This window comes from Athalia rosae, chromosome 3 (genome assembly GCF_917208135.1).
Source record: "Athalia rosae chromosome 3, iyAthRosa1.1, whole genome shotgun sequence".
Lineage (NCBI taxonomy): Eukaryota > Metazoa > Arthropoda > Insecta > Hymenoptera > Athaliidae > Athalia > Athalia rosae.
In genome coordinates, this window is record NC_064028.1 from 15,461,594 (window position 1) to 15,478,912 (window position 17,319).

Here is a 17,319-nt window from a genome sequence, read left to right on the forward strand (position 1 = left end):
CATACATCTGTATTGTATAATGCAGGGGTTTATCTGCAAGTGCACGGGGTCACATCGGTTAATCTTTTAACCGATACATGCGGTGTTTATGTTGTAGGTGAAAGACAGCTGGGGATCAAAGGGCGAGCTCCGTAGTTCTCGAAACTTAAATTTATGCCTGAAATAATTTTTACGGTTATAAATATACATCTTCTACGCGTCTCTCCTGAATAGAAAAAAAAAATTCCTAGATTCAATAAAACGGTAAATTTAACGAGTGCGATATTCGAAAAAAAAAAAAAAACATTCAATCCATTCCCGCTCTTGTCTCGAAGTTTTTTACCTCGATAAAAAATAACGTATCATTTTCCGAAGAAGTTTTTCGTCTGCCATACGTGTACGCCATTCTCTACTTTTTTTTTTCTTTAATCGTCTTCCAAAGTGCAGCCACTCGGATTACGGGACGGATCATCAAAAATTCTCATCGTCAGTTCCGTCCTCCTTCCGGTTTATTAGCCATTCGAAAAGCCTCTCGAGATATTTTCCGCACGGCAGTTCAACCGCGGCGTTTGAAAAGTGGATGGGATTGATTAAATTTCAGGTATTATCCGTCGGGGAGGTGGTCGAAGAATGGATCGTAATACGGTGCGTACAAGTGTTACGAGTACCTCGATCAAGAGTAAATATAGGCGAGAGACGAATGCAGAGAGTGTGAGTCGAAGTTTAACGGCGTCGTTGGTGGAGCCTTCAGAGAAAGGGAATACAGAAACGACAGTCGCTCGGCACGCGGTGTTCCGAACGCACGGGGCTTCCGAACACGCTTCTTTGCTTCCTCCCTTTGACAAGATACGTTCTCTCCCTCGTCTGCTCCGACGAGCTAGCCAGGCGAACGAGGAGACTTGAAATTTTGTAAATCTTCCGCTTTTGTGATTCACGGTTCACCGAGGCAAACGAATATCACTCGAAATAAACAGCGCCAAGTGAATTACTTACTACTCTTCGATAACAAAACACCATCCGGACTCGGAAGTGCGCCTTGAAATTCGGTGACCATTTTTAAAACTGATGGTAAAAAACGCATCGGGCGACGTGGGACGGTAACAACAATTAACAACCATTGATCCGTACGAGGTGACGTTGTACGATTACGTGGGTTGTGGACGTTCGACTTGAAAGGGATTAAGAAAATAATTCCTTTGAAAAATACAAGTGGGCGTCGTCGACCACGCGGTCGCTCGAATCGATGACAGCTGTGTTGTTTTTGACAGTTTGGTGAGCCTCCGGTCGTTGGAAGGTTTTTTTTTCGATCCTGCAGGGAGGAAGAAGAGAACCGTTGTACGAATCGAATGACTTTTCATTTGAACTGGTACGATAAACGGCGATTCCCAGGATACTGTGATCGCCAAAGTCCGAACGATTAGCCTTTTGCGAACGTTTGATATCGGCCTATTTTCCTCGCCCTCCGTAACCGCGCGTAACCGTTTCGTTAGGTTCAATTTCACAGAACTAGTTCAACTACCGGGCTCATACATATGTACAATAAAATTGTGTAATTTTCATTATTTTACACTCGCCTACGTCCGAATATCGAAGAGACAAACATAAACTGCCGCCGGTGCTTCCTCCTTTATGTCTCTGCCACAGTTCGAAACGCACTCGACTTCATATTTTAAACTACAATATAGTATGCGCGTAGCAATACTCACGTGTGCGCGTGAAGAATAAGAAAAAGAAGAAGAACGAGAACAAGGAGTTAAAATAGCGCGGCGTTCAAACCGAGAAGCTAAAAACAAAACACGTCGCCCGCTGCATTTCGGCCGTTCGATCTTCCACAGTTCGTATAAAATGCATCTTCCCATTGTCGACCAAACGAGTCGTTCGATCGGTCGAATTTAGGCTAACTAAATTGAAAGAAGTTACGGGGGAAAACAGTGAAAAACAAAATAAAGAAGGATCGACCCAACGAATTGGAGCACCGATGTGATGAATTTATACGAAGTTGTTTGGCGATCGAAAAATCGGTACGGTAACGGTAATAATTATTAATAACGTGGCGAAAAATGTAGCGTGATTTGAAGAGTAGAGATAATATGATATACGAGTATAAATCATAAAAACAGAGGACTCTTCGATCCATCCGTTCTCTGCTGGTGGAACGAAAAAAAAAAAGAAAGAAAAGTAAAAGAGCAAAACAAAGAGAAAAACTCGTCTGTTGCAATATATAAACCCGATGCAACTGCGCTAGCTCCTCTTCGCGTTGGGTTTTATGAATCTCGGTTGCAGAGTTCGTCGGCCTATGAAAGAGAAGAAAATGAAAACGGTGAATACTGCAAATCATCATCGCTTTATCAATCTCCCAATGGTTTTCAGACGAGTATAACAGAACAACGGTATGCTGCAGGTACGTAACAACCACGTACGCGTGACTAACGCACTAACTATTATCTTTACTCATAATCCGACAATTTCAATTTCATTCAACGATTTATTCTTTGATCGGGCGTTGACGGTGCTACACGTACAGTAACATTTCACAACGTTGGCCGAACTGCGGAGCTCGGAAAAAGGCTTGAATTTCAATTTTATATTTCCATCACTTTCGCTGCATCCAGGAACCACGATCTCCGCCAATATTTACTCGATAATGTATTACTGTCCGCTCTGATTCAAATTCAAGTATCGCATCTCCATCCATACTATTCGATAACCGATCCGTTTATCGCAAATACTTTTTTCTGCAATCGCGTTCTGCGTTTTCCGCACAGAAACCGCAACGACATCTTACACCGAATCGGTACATTTGAATAAATTGCGGCGAATCTGCTCTGTGCTGTTCTTCTTTTGGTTTTCTTTTCTAAATTACAAATGGCCGCAGTCTTTGCGGGAGCGACGCTAATTGGAAAATAGGAAAATGAATGGAAGGAAAAAAGAGGTGTGAAAATTCTACGAATTACAAACGTCCACCTGACCATTTACGACCTCGCTGATTGAACATTCCTTTGGTCTTTCGGGTCACACGGGGAGAGAAATTTGCACTCTTCGCAACCCTCCCTATTTAATTAGACGGATTATCAACTCCAAGTGTGGGCGTGGAGTTACATAACTCGTTTCGGGAAAACGTTGTGGAAATTCGAAGCGACCCGACACGGCGACCCGACACGGCGACATTTTCGCTTGCCCCGCCATGATTAGTTTCACCCTGTCCTGAAAAAATATATTGATTCAATTAATTTTCACGCAGGGAATCCGCTCGAAGTTTGGAGAAGAAGTATAAGAATAACACGTGCCGGTTAGCGATCTTGATAACACCCAAACGTGTGCCCAACGATCATAATTTCAAGTAGACATAAACTAGAACTTCCCTAATCTCGGCCGTCTTGGGTTTCACTAATCTGTAACTCACACAAAGTGTATATGGTAGATAAACAGTAAAGTCTGCGGTGCACGGGGGCGGCGTCTTTATTAAAAAAAAAAAAAACAGAAACGTCATCGTAATCTTCCGGTACATTTTCCAACTTCTCATTAGACTTATGGCCGACATGGGGGCTCACGAGTTTCTGTTTTTTTCTTTCTCTCCACCCTCGCGTGGAAGATATTTTTTGTACAGACACACAAAACTTGCATTTTTTTTTTTTTTTGTTCTATTCGAACACGGCAACGTATAGAATTTCGATTGTCATGCATGCGATCGGAAATGAGCAGCCTGCGCGTACGTGGGGATTTTTTTTCATTTTTTTTTCCATTTTTCAATTGATGTGAAAACGTGCATCGAGCCCCCGCGTCTATCCCTTTCTTTATTATTTTTATCATCTTTATTATTATTATTATTCATTATATTTTTTTTTCCCGTTCAACTGGTCTCTCGTGTATCGGTATCTTATTACTTCCGAAAGCACTCGCCTTAATCGAAACGGTAATTTCCAGGAAGAAAAACAGAAAGTTTTTATATCCGAAGAAATTGATGAACTCGTAACGGACGACTGTGTGGCGAATATGTCGGTACGCGATAGCGCATGTATACGTAAAGTCGATCTCGCGGATATGTTCGCGTACGTAGCTCATTTTTTTTTTTCTCTTTCTTCTCGTTGTTTCTTTCTTCCTCTCATACGTACGAATATTTTTTGTTCCTCGCCTCGCGTATACGAGTACGGTACAGAATAGATAACGTTTCGAGCATTTTCAAGCCTTGTATTTTCCGCTATTCATAAAGTTATACGAACGCATGCACCGTAGAGCTTGTACCCGCGGCTGTATATATAGTCCGGAAGATTTCTTCGTGGGAAATTTTGCAACGATAATTCTTCTCGCGTTGAATAATTACGATAGAATCGCTAATTATTACCCGTCCTGATGAACGGGGTCGTTTGTTATCAGCTTATACGTGCCATGTAATGATTCACCTGGATATCGCGCGCCCCACTTCACTTCGTACATACTTCGTGTGTATGTACAGGAGACGAGCCCAATGAATAAATTATACCCATATTGAATCTGGTTGCCACGCGCTCTGTCGCGCTGCAGCTCGATAAGCAAGAAAAACCGAATTAAATAAATTTGAACGATAATAAATTCAAAAACAAACTCGATTTAACGAACGAGAGAATTGGAAAAAAGGTTGATCGAATCGTAAACTCGATGCTCCGACTTCCGGTCAGATTTATTGAATGGAATCGACGAAAATATCGTTAGTTTCGATTTCGTATCGGGAACAAAAGTTGGTCAAGATTCGCGGAATTTGGCTTAGTTCCACAACGATCATCCTACGTAGCGGATTCATCGCTCCGGTTTTCCCGCGCGGCTCACATTATATGTTCCTTTCGTTCGATATTGCACTATCATTTGAGAAGACGGTGATGACCGTTGTGTGTTTTTTTCCTGACGGTTCCTGATCAATGCCTTATATTATACTATATACAGTTATAGTCCTCTCGCGACCGCGAAGAAAATAGAAGAAGAGAAAAAAAAGTCGGAAATCACGTAGAAATACTGACACATCTTTTTCCGATTTGAAGGAACTCGTAACCTTCTTTTTCGCTCGTACGAAGAAAAGAAAAATAGATTTTTATTAACCGAAAGAATTCTCCCAAAAAATCGCCCGAAACCGATATCATCCTCGATACGACAGCATCATCGAAACAATTATTCGTTGCATAAATTCGAAAACGAAAGAAAAAAATCAAGAAAAATGATCAGATATCACGAAAGTGTAATCAGAAGAACGTGCTCACGCATACATATGACAAAAGGTAAGATCGAAAATTAGGTTGGGATGAAGTCGGAGGTGATTGCCGGATAGGGATGGAGGGGGTAGGGGAGGGGGGGGGGAGTTAATGACACTATAAACAAAGATTTCCGCCAACTGTACAGTATGATGAGAGGATTCGAGTAAACTGAGTATGATGTTCTGTTTCAGTGGGAAAAAAGGCGCCACAACGACTGGTTGAATTGTGAACGTTGGTCAGTGTCTTCGATAACCGCGAAGTCGTCGAGGTGACAGCGAAATAACGCTACTCGTAATATAAATATAATAATAAATGAGAAGAGAATTAAAAGAAAAAAGTATACGATATTGTATAATTGTATACTGTGCGGTGATTATATTATTAGTACATCGTTGAAAGTTTGTTTTTTCTTCTCTCATTTTCGTAGAGTGTTGGTTACACTCACGGCATTCAAACGATGACTGTAATAGGTAGTTGAAGTTCCTTGAAATTTTTTGTTTCGAAGTTTTCTTCCATTTTTTTTTTTTCTCTGTGTGGTTTTTTGGTTTTTTGTTCTTCCTTCGCTGTGCATCGAGTGAAAAGTGAATCGATTATCGCAACAGTTTTCGCGCGTTTCGTTTGACGTTCGTTATCGGTACGAACCGGTTGGTGGTTCTATAATTTTATTTTATTTCTTTTTTGTTCAATTGTATATTAAAAAAAAAAAAAAAAAAAAGTCATCGAAAATGTACTTTTACGCTAAAATCGTGATCGCGTTACAAGCGACGTTCCTCGTTACTGGAGCCCCTAAACATTCCAGCCATGTACCACTTTACGCCGATGAAAATGTGGTAAGTTTTTGAACAATTATATCAAAATTAAAAAAAAAAAAAAACTGAAAAAGAAATTTACATTCTCTCTTCGTGTATTCGGTCGTGTGCGATTTTATTTATGCTTTGTGTCACGTCCATGGTCATCCGAATATCCACGCGATAACGAATTTATCTTATTCGATACGATCCCAAGTTTTTCCTCATTTTTATCCGTACTGACGAGGAATGTAAATCTTCTTTTTTTTTTTATGCCTACATGTTATCACATATCGCCTGATGTAGTTTGTACTTTGTTTTTTACGTATCTCCGGTCAGCTGCAGTCCACTGCAGATTTATACGTGTAAATTTAGATATTTTTTGCGGCAAAAATTTGACTCATCCGTTTCCTTATAAACCCACTTTTTTTTTTATTACTCTTATCCTAATTTCCTGTCAATGCTATCTACTTTTCCTTTTGTCGATTTGTTTTACCATTCCTCATCAGATGTTGTTATAAATCATGAGGGAAAGGATTCTCGAAATTTCGTAACTCCTTTCTGCCGATAAATTGCGTATACATATAGGATAACGAAAATGAGTAGAATGTACTTGGCAAAAAAGTAGACATTTTCGAGGAGCCAAGAAGAAAGAGGAAGAAAAAAAAAATGAAAAATAAATAAGTGAAACGACTGCGATGCAATTAATCTAGATTAATAAGCTAGCCGAGTCCCGAACGGCGTTTGACCTCCGGGTGGTTCGAAGAACGCTAAATTCAATAAGTGGCAATCGCCAGACGTCCGTTTTGATACGATCCTGCTGCAGAAGCAACGCTTTTATTGAGATAAGAAAAACGAATTATTATACCCCATGTTGCGGATGAACCCGCTAGACAGCGATTTTCTTTCTTTGCTCCTTCGCTATACCTATACTCCGTCTCGTTCGTATACCCCATACCCCATACCTCGCGTCATCACCGAAGATCGAAAAATCTTCCGATGACTGGCGAAAAAATATATTTGTACTCCGGCGCCAACTTTTACACGAATATATACATCTCGAAATTCGCGTGTACTCGAAATGCAGCATACGTTATCGCGTCGAATCGACTATTCCGCCGATGAGAAAAGTGCTTTTCAATCCGCTTCAACTTCGGCTTGATTTCGAGTGACTTGCGAAAAAAGAATTCCATCATTCGACCGGGACACGGAAAATAGAGAGGATGCATCAGCCGGTAGCCACTTATTATATTTCCCGATGAATAACCGCGCGGTAATTTTACGCGTTCATAATATTCCGCGAATAGATATAACGATGATAAATGTAACGTCTAAGATAGGTGTATCCGTTTGTATTCACAGTTATTTTTCACGTACCTAGTTAGTCGGATATTCTTTATTTGACCGGTATATAGGAGCCGGCGATGGAGCAGCCAGCTACTCCAAAGAGTAAGTCGGTCTGCGTACCTGCGAACTTTTTAAACAAGTTTCATTGAGAATATATCTCCTAAGTTTTGCGGCTGTTTAATACATGAGCGAGCCGCTGCCTCTGCTGGTGTGGTTGTAGTGGTTGGTTGCGGTATTAGTGGTGGTTCTGGTTTAGTTGGCAATGCCGCTGCAGGATGAGATAATTGCTTCAGGCTGTAGCCAAGATCGTATTTCCGCCTCTGGCAAATTTCGTTTCGCAAGAACGAACCAACCAACCAGTTTGCAGAATTTTATTCACCTTACTTTTTCTTATTTAATCTTTTTCGTCGACTATTTTCCATTCGTTCGTCTATTTTTCCCCCTTCGTCCATCCATCGAATAAAAGGGATAAAGAAAAACAACTTTCATACCCACCCTCCTACCTATACCGGAAAATATTATCGCGCTTACGTGGTATCCTCGCTACGAACGTTCGGCGTGAGTTTATCGCTCCTTAATTTCGGGGCCCGTGGCACGATCGGCTCTCATACGCAGTGCGAATACGGCGTGTGTCGCGAATCGCCGGAAGTGAAGCGCGCGTATTCGGAAATAGTTGAAATTTTCCACGACCACCCCTTACGCGTGGTTAAAAAAAAAAAAAAAAAAAAAAAAAAAAACAATCATATACACCTACTTATGCATATAGATATGCTGTGCACGGAACGTTAATACGTCACGGATCGTGAATCACTTGGTACACTAACGTCGTACGTGTGGGTCGATCCCGTAACGAATGGAACGAGGATCCACACGCCGATGTCTCTATGTACTATGTGGTTCGCTGTACACACATGTGGTGTCTATACATACGTACCAACCGAACTATGCGTTGTATACATGCTTCGCACACATGCGAAGCAAATGGTGCAGCAACGTCGGTCGACCCGGGGGAGGCGCAATGTGCGTCTCGCGCGTGGGCTCCGGTCGGCCTTCCTCGAGGCTCTTTCGGGGTCCCGAATAAAAATTTTCCCCTCTTACCCTCCTCGTTGATATTTCGGCCGACATCGGCACCCGTTTGGGCAAACGTGCGTTTTCTCGTTTATTTTCGTAATTTATTTACAAGCGATTCGATAATTTCGTTAATCAGGATCTCGGTCGATGCGGTGGTGATGGAAGAGCGAAGCCGGTGGATAGCACGGGTGCCATGTGGAGTTCGTGGTCGAATAGAGAGGGTGCAGTATTTTTATATAGTTCGTGCGAGGGACATGGGCTGGCACGCAACCTATACGCGACGCGACACCCGGCGCCTCGCGACCAGACACTTGGTTGAGTCATCGCGCGGACTCCTCCGCATCATCCGGCTACTGTTCGTTCTCCTTCTCTTACCTACGATATTTCTCTATAAGCCTCCAACACCACCGAGCTGCTCGATGTATTTTTTTCTTTTCTTTTTTTTTTGGAGCGATTCAGCCGGCGATCGGATAGCCGACGATTTTATTAAACTCGTTATTTCGGGTGTGATCGATCGTGAGAAGAGAATGGGCGAATCGTAACGCAGATGAAATTCCGAAAGGTTGATCGAACACTCGAAGAATAATCGCGGTTCTTCGATTATTGCCGGACTTAATTTTCTACGAAATGGAATTTCGAGTTTCTGGTGTACGCCCATTTTCAGTTCTCGGATATTCTCCGGCGAAGGGTAGAGATGGTCGTTTTTGTACCACAGGTAAAATATACAGCGGAGATTCACGTGGTACACACAGAGGGTAATTTGCGCTCTTTCACGGCTCGTTAGCCGTCTTTATATGTGCTTTATACCTATCTACGTGCACGCTCGCAACAGCACCACGTGTCTAATGGTGTCGTCTTTTACTTCTGCTGCTTTTACGTATAACATGTTGAAAAGGAAAGGAAAATAAATATACGCACATACACCCTGATGAGATTCTGACGTTTTCATGGGAAGAAACGTTCGACCAACTTTTGACTAGAAGGGGAGAATTTTAACGCGAAATTGAAGAGTGGGGGAGACAAAATGCCGATCAACTTTTATTTTCTTCGTTTTTGCTGTCTGCTTTTTACATAGTCTGATACACATCTTGTTTTTTTTTGTAACATAAAAGATGGTACGAAATCGCGGTCTGTATCCACGTCGTACCTACCCTAACAAAACATGATAAGGAACGCAACTTCCCCTACTGTTTATGTAACGCATATATACACATTGTACATATGTACCTCAGATATATGTGTGCACACATACATTGGGGTACTCCAAAAAAAAAAAACATTTCTTTTTGTCTTTTAAGTCTTATCGTCTCAAAAGTTTCTAGTGAATGTAAAAAAATCCTCACACAAACCCAGCCCCGTATTTTGATTTTACATAAGGCTCAAGGATTTTTCGTTCTCCCATATAAATAACACCAGAATCAATTTTTTTATTCATCAAATAAAACTCGAAAAAAAAAAATTCTTTTACAATTTTTATGGACATAATCCTGTAGAAAATTCAATTCTCTACAAAAAAGCTCTGATCTGATTTTCCCGTAAACCTAACGGGTAAAAAGTTATCAGACTTTATATCGTGAGCATATACATATAATACATTCACAGTTTTCGATCTCCGAGCGAGCCCGAGCTTCGCTGGCGTCGGCGTAGCCAGCAGCGTAGGCGCTTTATTGTGAGGTGTCACCTTGAGGGCTGTAGATCACAACAAGACGCTTACGCCTGTGGCTACGCTGACGCCAGCGAAGCTCGGGCTCGCTCGGCAACCGAGGACTGTGAATATTTCAACGCATGCGTGGATCGCAACCATTTTCAACATATGCTCACGATATAAAGTCTGATAACTTTTTACCTGGTGGATTTACGGGAAAATCAGATCAGAGCTTTTTTATAGAGAATTCAATTTTCTACAAGATCATGTCGATCAAAATAGTATGAGAATTTTTTTTTTCAAGTCTCATTTGATGAATAAAAAAAAAACAAAAATTTATGTGTTATTTAGATGGGAAAACGGAAAACTGTTGAACGTCATGTAAAATTCAAATATAGAGCTGAACTTGTGGGAGGATTTTTTTTTTATATTCACTAGAAACTTTCGAGTTGATAGGAAATTTCTGTTTTTTGGCGCATCCTGATACACATTACATACGTCGGAATTTTTCCCTCTTGTTGCAGGAAACGCGTCCCGAAGTTTGTCGCGTTTACAGGATATGAAAAATTTGTTTTCTTATCTTTCAGGAAGTATATTTTCTCAAGTATTGTATTACTTATTCCCGTGTCCGTACAAATCCCTTAGTTTTTTTTTGATTTATTTATCTTTTATACGCAATTTAGCATTTGTCAAATAGCCTGAGGCCTCATTCGACTTTCTGGTACATAGGAACTCTTTTGAAAATATACGTTCATAGGTCAGGTATATGCACAGCTACGTGTATTTCGGCGGGACTATTAAGGCGCAGATATAGTCACGTACGATACATATTTATGTATATATCCCTCGAAGGCAACCCGGAAGTGGGTTTATACCCTGCAGTGGGCCAAAGGGTTTGAAATATCTGCTGGCCTTTCCCCACGGGTAAAATGGCTTCGGGCAGACCTTCTGCACCTACCTATACAACCGTGTGATATATATGTATGTGATGGAATATCGTACACGTACGTATACGTTATTGATCTACCTTCTCGATATGTATAAGCGTTTGCGGTTAATGGGTTGGACCTGCGAAAGGATTCGCAAGATGTACGTCATTATCTCCTTCACTTTTTGAACTTCCTACTTCGTAACACTTCGATACAAAGCTTACAAATTTTACATACACTTTAATTCCTCATCTGCGGCATAGTTTTGCGTTTTTATTCGACTAGATAGATATGATCTCTCGATCTCGGCTCACCTACAGCATGTGCTGTATAAAATTAAGATACGGTAAAGAAAGAACAAATGCTGACTTATGCATGAAAACTTTTCTAAAAAGTTTGGTGCACTCGATTTGCATTTTTATGAAAGTTATACGTGTATAACGTTGAAGAGAAGAAAAAGGAGGAAAAAAAAAACAAACTAATTTTTAATGCCAGGCGTTGTGTATGTTGTACGAAAGCTTCAAAAGCGTGGTCAAACTGATATCGAACCATGGAAAAAACAAAAGGAAGAAGAAGCGCTTCTTTTTCTTTTATCTCTTCCGTGAACCGCGCTGCAGAAAAAGGAATCGCTTCTGAAACAAACTACATTCATAATTCATAAGTTTTGAGTGCGGTGTGTGTATGGAGCATATTTTTTCGGTCTTGTAGCCCCGCGTGTGGCGCGTGACGAGGCTCGATATGTATACATATGCGTTTCGTGCGTGATGCGTGGCGCCTATGGGTGGGCGACCGAAAGATTACGTCATCGCCGGCCATTTTCGTGCACGAAAAGCATAAAATACGATAAATAAAATTTTCACTTGTTCAGGTTCACAGATTTCCGGATACAGGTATTTTTAACGCCGATATTACACGGCCCACCTCCCGTCACCTGCGGGCAGGTCGCCTCGCGTCATCGTAGACGAAATACATTCGTGCATTTATTTTTCGAATTTCGTGTCCACCGACCTCTTTTTTCACCACCATCAACGAACCTTTGATCAGTATGTATGCGTACTGTCCCATATGACGTATGTATCCATACGACCTTTTTCCCCATTTCCATTTCCATTTCAATTCCAATTTCCATTTCTATTCACCGTTCGCAGTTTTCTGTTCCCCTGATGTATAATATAGTTTTCAGTTTCCGCAGTATTTCAGTTTAAGTTCGCAACCGTTGCCATTTCGCGGTAAATAAACCACGGCCGTCCGCAGATAAAATTCGTATATGTATGTAAAAAAATTTAAATTGAACAATAAAAGAATTGAATAAAGCGAAAAAAATACGAACAGGGTCGCATTGTACGCACCTTTCGGGAACCCCAGACCTTACCTGGAACGCTCGGCTCGCTCACCCGCGAGAACCTTTTTTTATTATACAAACCTTTGAACATCGCTATCGACCTTTCACCCTTTCGCGTCGATTGACTCGCATATCGGATCCGCCAATGAGATCAATTCATAAATGGATTTCGTTCGAATTTCCACCCCATCACATCGTGTGCGTCACGTAGTAAGTGATTGTTTCTCTTTTCGCTTCTCGTCTCGTGGCAATTTTTGACGACTGCTCTCGATGCTACGATCGAGGAAAGAAGTCCTCCCGGCACAGTCGGTTCTCAAGGTCGATCGATGCCCTTCTCAAAGGTCGACTACTTACGGAGAAAGCTACCGTCAGGTGGTACACTGCACCTAATTCACAGCGATTGCTTAACGTCTAGCAATGCGCAAACCACTCAATCGTGAAACGTCGTCGACATTTACCGCACGCGTCGAGCTAACGGGTGTTCGTTTTCTTTTGACTTCCTTTCCTCTTTTTCTCTCTCTTGTTTTTTTTTTTTCTTTGACGATTGCGTAAAGTTCCGTGAAATAACTTTGGAAATAACCCTGGAAAAGCTGATGGAATTTAATTCTGTTTTCCTCCAAAAAAACTTTCTGGATGATCATGTTTTGAGTCGGATATCTGTATAATATACGCCTAATATATGTGTAATATATCTATTCAAAGGCGACGGTTTCGAAGTTTCAAATGTCACGTTTATTATCCCATTATATCACCCATGTAAGGTATAACATACCCTACCTACGGTCTTTTTCTTATTGTTAGTAAAAAGTTTCGCGGATTTCCAAATCCTTCGTTTTATTCTCCTATTTTCGTCATAGGGGCGCAGAGGAGCTTCGCTATGCGTTTCGTCCCTAATAACCCAAATGGAAAATCGAGCCTTCAGCAGATCCTGTACCTATGTCTTCTCTTCCTTCTTTTTTTTTTGTCGTTTTCTCAAAATTTTCTTTTTCAAAGGGAAATTTGATTTTCTTTTCTTCTCATGTATCATTATTCAGATCAGGGTATACAACAGACAAGCCAAAAAAAAAAAAAAATCCGCATCCGAATTGCTTTAAATATTGTAATATATTTCACAAAGTTCAAAAAAAAAAAAAAAGTATAATATCATCACGTGGAAGATATATGTATTTTTCCTCCCATTATTAAAAATAACGTAGATTATTGTTGTATTATTTTTTACTACGCCTTTTGAATTTCACTATATGATATGAAAAAGCGCGAGAGTTGATCTCGGTGAATTTTCCGGACTGAAATTCGTTTAATATAAAACTTCACATCCCTCTTTTGGGAACGAGGAACGTTTGAGTTATTGCCTTTCTCTGCAGGGTCCTGAGAGGATCCGAGAAAATCACCTCGCGAGACAGCTGATCTTGCGTGATCTACATGATTACAAGCTCTGCGGTTTTCCTCTGACTGCGTTACCTTCCGAATACGGTTCTTCGTTTCACATCGAGTGTAAAACAAGAATTATGGTTTTCTCATAACTCCGGCGTATACCTCACTCTTGAATTTTCACTTTCGCCCGAATCCGCGGTCTTGTCATTTCGTTTTCCTTACTTTTTACTTTTTTCACCTACTTTTGTCCTTTCCACAACGTGTGCACTTCAACTTGACGTTTACTCTGCACACTCCGCACCGCGGTTGCCGTTGCACTTGGTGGTATACCGACGTTACGATAATTTCAAACTGCAGAAGTCCGCATGAAATTCGTGAGATTCAAGCGAGTGCCAATTGATCTACAAATGACCGAGCGCTGCGGTTAAATATTGTATTTTCCATCTGATTTATGTTTCTTGATTTTCCGATTCTGAAAATAATAGGAAGAAGGCGAAAAAACGAATGTAGAAAATATACGCTATAATTCAAATTGCTCCGTATCTACGCCGGGGTTGGTTTCACGGTGGGTACAGTTATGACATACGTACGTCAGGAAAACTCTGTCGTAGACAGTTTATCACCACTTTTGCCCCTTTCACCTTATTTCACCGCCGCATCGCATACTTGACTCAGTTCTACGGGTTCTGCTGATGAAGTTACATGCCGCCGACGCGGTTTATGCGCTCCCATACGAATGACATTTGTACAGGTAGAGGTTCACTCTTTCCAAAACATATTTCGAACTTGATGGAATTTTTCCGACGTCTCGAGGGGTTTCAGAAACCACCATGCTCACGATCAGACCAGTTTTCTATGGTCATTCTTACGTATTTTGGTATCAGAAATCCGAATGTGAAAGCCAAAATAATTAATCGAGTTATCGCGATTACTTTTATCCAAAAAGTGAAAAATTAAGAATATCTCGATGGGATTTATTCCCAACTCAATTCTCCATCTTTACACATGCGTATGATTTTGGGTTACAACCGACGTTGTAATCTCAACACGGTTCCGTGTTAAAAAAACAAAACAAAAAACAAAAAAAAAGAATAAATTGTGGGGGTTTCGAAGGTGCAGCTTATACATTATTATGGCTCGGGTGAGACTCGAGTTACATAAAATCTTTCGTCATCTCCGGGTTGTTTTTTTTTGGTTTAAAAATTGTTTACGACTCGCGGGGTACAAGTTTATATCGACGCGGTTGTTCGCAGCAGAGTAAGGGTAGAGGGGGGTCGGGGTGGTTTGGAGAAAGAAAATTCCCCACAGAACTAAACTCGCCTCCCGTTTTACGTCGCGTAACCTAATTTACCTCGAATTAAAGTTAAGGGTTGACGTTAACCGAGGGATCCTTTTTCTTTTCTCTTTTTCTTTTTTGAGTGTAAGAGGAGCAATTTTATTTTTACCTTTTTTTGCTCTGTATTTAACCTCATTCTCTCGACGTTCCTGCGGTACAGGATATTCTACGCTAAACAAGATATTTCGAAGGTACGATAGCTCGGGCGAGAACTCGATTGAGCTTTTTTATCTTCTTTCATTTTCTACCCATTTCTCTTTCGCTGATCCTACTTATCTACCTATTCTTTTTTTGGTTTGGTGTATTTTTGGCTGATTTTCTCTACTAATCTTCGATGTTTTTTTGCTTCCGATTTGCTCTCGGAATTATGCAGAGAACTTGATACAGCTTTATGCGATAACTATTGAACAAATAAGATACAGAACTGAGGATTGATAATTCGTTAGTTTTACGTTAGCTCCGCATCTATCGTTGTCAACTAGTTTTAAACATGTATTACATTTTTCGAAAAATGATTAAAGAAGCACTTTGGATAACGATCTCGCGTCCTCGAGATACTCGGGATTCTTAGAGGATAGACGTTACTAACAATAAGATCGTCGCATCTAAGGAGCGTGCCAACTAAAATTCGGTCAACCCTCTCTCATCCTTACGCTCGACTCAACACTTAACGAACGCGTTTTTTTATCGCATCTGCATAGCAGCAAAAATAAATTCACTCAATTTACGGTATAAGTTTGTTCGTTATATCCGTGGGGATCACACCATGGTCGAATATTCACCCGAACGAACACATGATACCCTGGAGAAAACACATGTATGATATTTGCGATTATCTATGGAATTATATCACGGTAAATTGCGAGTCGGTTTTTTCTTTTTTTTTTTCTCTTCTTGTACTACAATGCTGCTGCGATGTCCCTATCTGCTACGTACGTACGTACCTATATATGTGCATGCAATAATGTACCTCGAGGACCGCGGCGTACGGTAATTATTGCGAAACTCCAGCTTGCGCAAGTCGACGATGCAATTACATATTTACAACGTATAGGTGCACGGCGAATTTTCTCTGTACGGTTTGAAAAATTTCTTCATTTCATTCTGTCTTTCTGTCATCGTCAGACTTTTTTTTTTCCTCCCCTCTTTCTTTCCACGTATCCGCACAGCGTCGACGTACGTGCGATTGCAGCAGATCTCCGTTATTGTCCGATTCGAATCAGCGAGTGATTAATTTTTCTCTAAATAAATCGGCGCCTCTTATACGTACGATTCAGCGGTGGGTATGGATCGCGCGCGGTGATTCACGCGCGCTACACAAACTGAAGATATATCATAAAAATATCGCGGAACCTGATCATCGCAATTACGTACATTTCCGATGCCAAAGAGTCAAGTTTTTTTTTTTTTTTTTTTTTTTTTTTCGTTTCGCACCGTTTAAACGATGACTGTGTCATTGCGCTCCGACCGCGGCTCAATTTGTATCTTCATTATTTCTTTTTTCCTCGTTTAAATTCGATGGATTTTTGCAATCGTCAAATTAATGAATCATATATTTATTTGCAGTGATTCTATGCGGCGTAGTACGCGTCGACGTTCGGACTTTAATTTTCTAACCGTCTCTCGCGTGTTTGTCCATTGTTCATTTTTCGGATATGAGACGTACAAAAGACGCGATGTTCGCCTACCTAGGTACGAACATTAGGAATAAAATAGTGGAAAGAGAAGAGAGAGAGAGAGTAATCGAGAGTGGCAAATCCAAAAAAAGAGGAAAGACTGAAAAAAAAAAAAAGAGAAAAAGGAAAAATAGAAGTGTTGCAGGAAGAAGTCGAGAGCTACTCGCACAAAGGTCTTCTTTATACACGTGCGAGCGGCAAACGTGATATATTTTTAGAAAAGCGAATAAAAATTACTTTCCGCGGCACAAAAGCATCCGTTATACAAGCGGTTGTGAATGTACGTGTTCTTTTTTGAATACCACCAACTTACATCGCCGTTACACCATGTCGGCGTGAAGTCTACCAAGCCGCCAAAAATGCAATTTTCGTGGCGAAAGGATCTCATATATTGTTTTTTTTTTTTTTCTTTTTCTTTTTAACGCAGGGAACCCCTAACGGTGTCGAATGACGACGAACCGCCGCGGAACAGTCATACTGAAATGAAAAAGAGGAAAAAATAATTAACCGCGTCGCGGTCGCTAAACGATTTTCGTAGAAATACTCGAGTCACACTAAATTTTAGAATTGAAATTATTACTAATAACTGGAAAGATAAAAAAAAAAAAAA

At 40.7% G+C, this 17,319-nt stretch overlaps 1 protein-coding gene and 1 long non-coding RNA gene across 3 annotated transcripts in view; one reads left to right on the forward strand and one right to left on the reverse strand.

Moving 5' to 3' along the window:
• The first annotated feature begins 745 nt into the window (after positions 1 to 745).
• LOC105691801 (matrix metalloproteinase-2-like) overlaps positions 746 to 17,319 on the forward strand; it is a 124,586-nt gene continuing 108,012 nt past the window's right edge. The window contains exons 1-2 of the mRNA XM_048653305.1: positions 746 to 2,380; positions 5,393 to 6,031. Coding sequence (XP_048509262.1) covers positions 5,927 to 6,031 — 105 coding nt within the window. The 5' untranslated portion in view covers positions 746 to 2,380; positions 5,393 to 5,926. The remainder of the gene's footprint in view (positions 2,381 to 5,392; positions 6,032 to 17,319) is intronic.
• LOC125500396 overlaps positions 15,954 to 17,319 on the reverse strand; it is a 41,878-nt gene continuing 40,512 nt past the window's right edge. For both annotated transcript variants that reach the window (XR_007277770.1, XR_007277769.1), the window contains exon 3: positions 15,954 to 17,186. This is a non-coding gene — a long non-coding RNA (uncharacterized LOC125500396). The remainder of the gene's footprint in view (positions 17,187 to 17,319) is intronic.